The following is an 888-nucleotide window of genomic DNA, read 5'->3' on the forward strand; positions in this document are numbered from 1 at the left end:
CACAGGGTGGCACTGCCCATCTCGTGCCTCACATGGCAGAGAGCTTGATGGAAGCAGACAACACATCTTTTACCCTCCGGGTGGCTGGTGGGTTCAAACCACCAACCTTTCAGTTAGTAGCTGGCACTTAACCCCACACCACCAGGCCACCTCGTACGTCCACCCACATTCCCTGCCGGTGGGTGCTTCCAGCTCACAATGACCTTATGGGACATAGCAGAAGGTCTGTTTCCGGAGCCTCCTGATGGGAGAAGATGGCCACATCTTTCTGCGAGGGGCTGCTGGCTTTGAACTGCCGAGAGCTTAGTCACTAAGCCCCCCGCCCCCCATACTCTCAAGTACAACATAAAACAGAACATGTAAAGGCGAAAGAAGCCAGGGCAGTCGCTTTCTTGCTAAGCTGGGGAAGCGTGTCTGGCAGCGGGCTCTCAGGTCTCCCAGCTGGCACCTGATGGGCATTTTTTTTCCTACGGAGCTTGTGATTTTCTTTGCCAATTAAACACAGGGAGATGGAGTGAGCAAGGAGGAGACAGGAGAAAGAGGGAGAGGAAGAGGAGGGAGAGGAGGGAGAGGAAGAGGAGCCGTGGCCCAGCACAGGGAGGACAGGATGCACAGAGGGGTTTCTGCTGGGGGCAGGCGGCACCCCCTTGGCCAGGACACCGTGTGCTCACCACGACAATCATGTCCCAGAGCTCCTTCAGCATGCGGACCTCCCTGTGGCAGGCTTTGAGCTGCTTGTAGTCAGGGACCGTGACCTCAAACAGGCTCCCGGACTTGGACAGGGCCTCCATGATGGCCTCCATGGCCGCGATGCTTTTCTGTTGCTGGGGGCCGAGAGGGACGGGCGGATGGGACTCGGGCCGGAGGGGCAGGGCGCGTGCGTGTGTG

General features: G+C 58.6%; 1 protein-coding gene across 1 annotated transcript in view; it reads right to left on the reverse strand.

Moving 5' to 3' along the window:
* Positions 1-888, reverse strand: part of DNAH17 (dynein axonemal heavy chain 17) — a 100,853-nt gene that overhangs the window by 66,030 nt on the left and 33,935 nt on the right. The window contains exon 22 of the mRNA XM_030888141.2: positions 672-824. Within this exon, the coding sequence (XP_030744001.2) occupies positions 672-824 (153 nt within the window). The remainder of the gene's footprint in view (positions 1-671; positions 825-888) is intronic.

The sequence above is a fragment of the Echinops telfairi genome, unplaced genomic scaffold (genome assembly GCF_000313985.2).
Source record: "Echinops telfairi isolate 266 unplaced genomic scaffold, ASM31398v2 ScPeMD7_7458;HRSCAF=8496, whole genome shotgun sequence".
Taxonomy (NCBI): domain Eukaryota; kingdom Metazoa; phylum Chordata; class Mammalia; order Afrosoricida; family Tenrecidae; genus Echinops; species Echinops telfairi.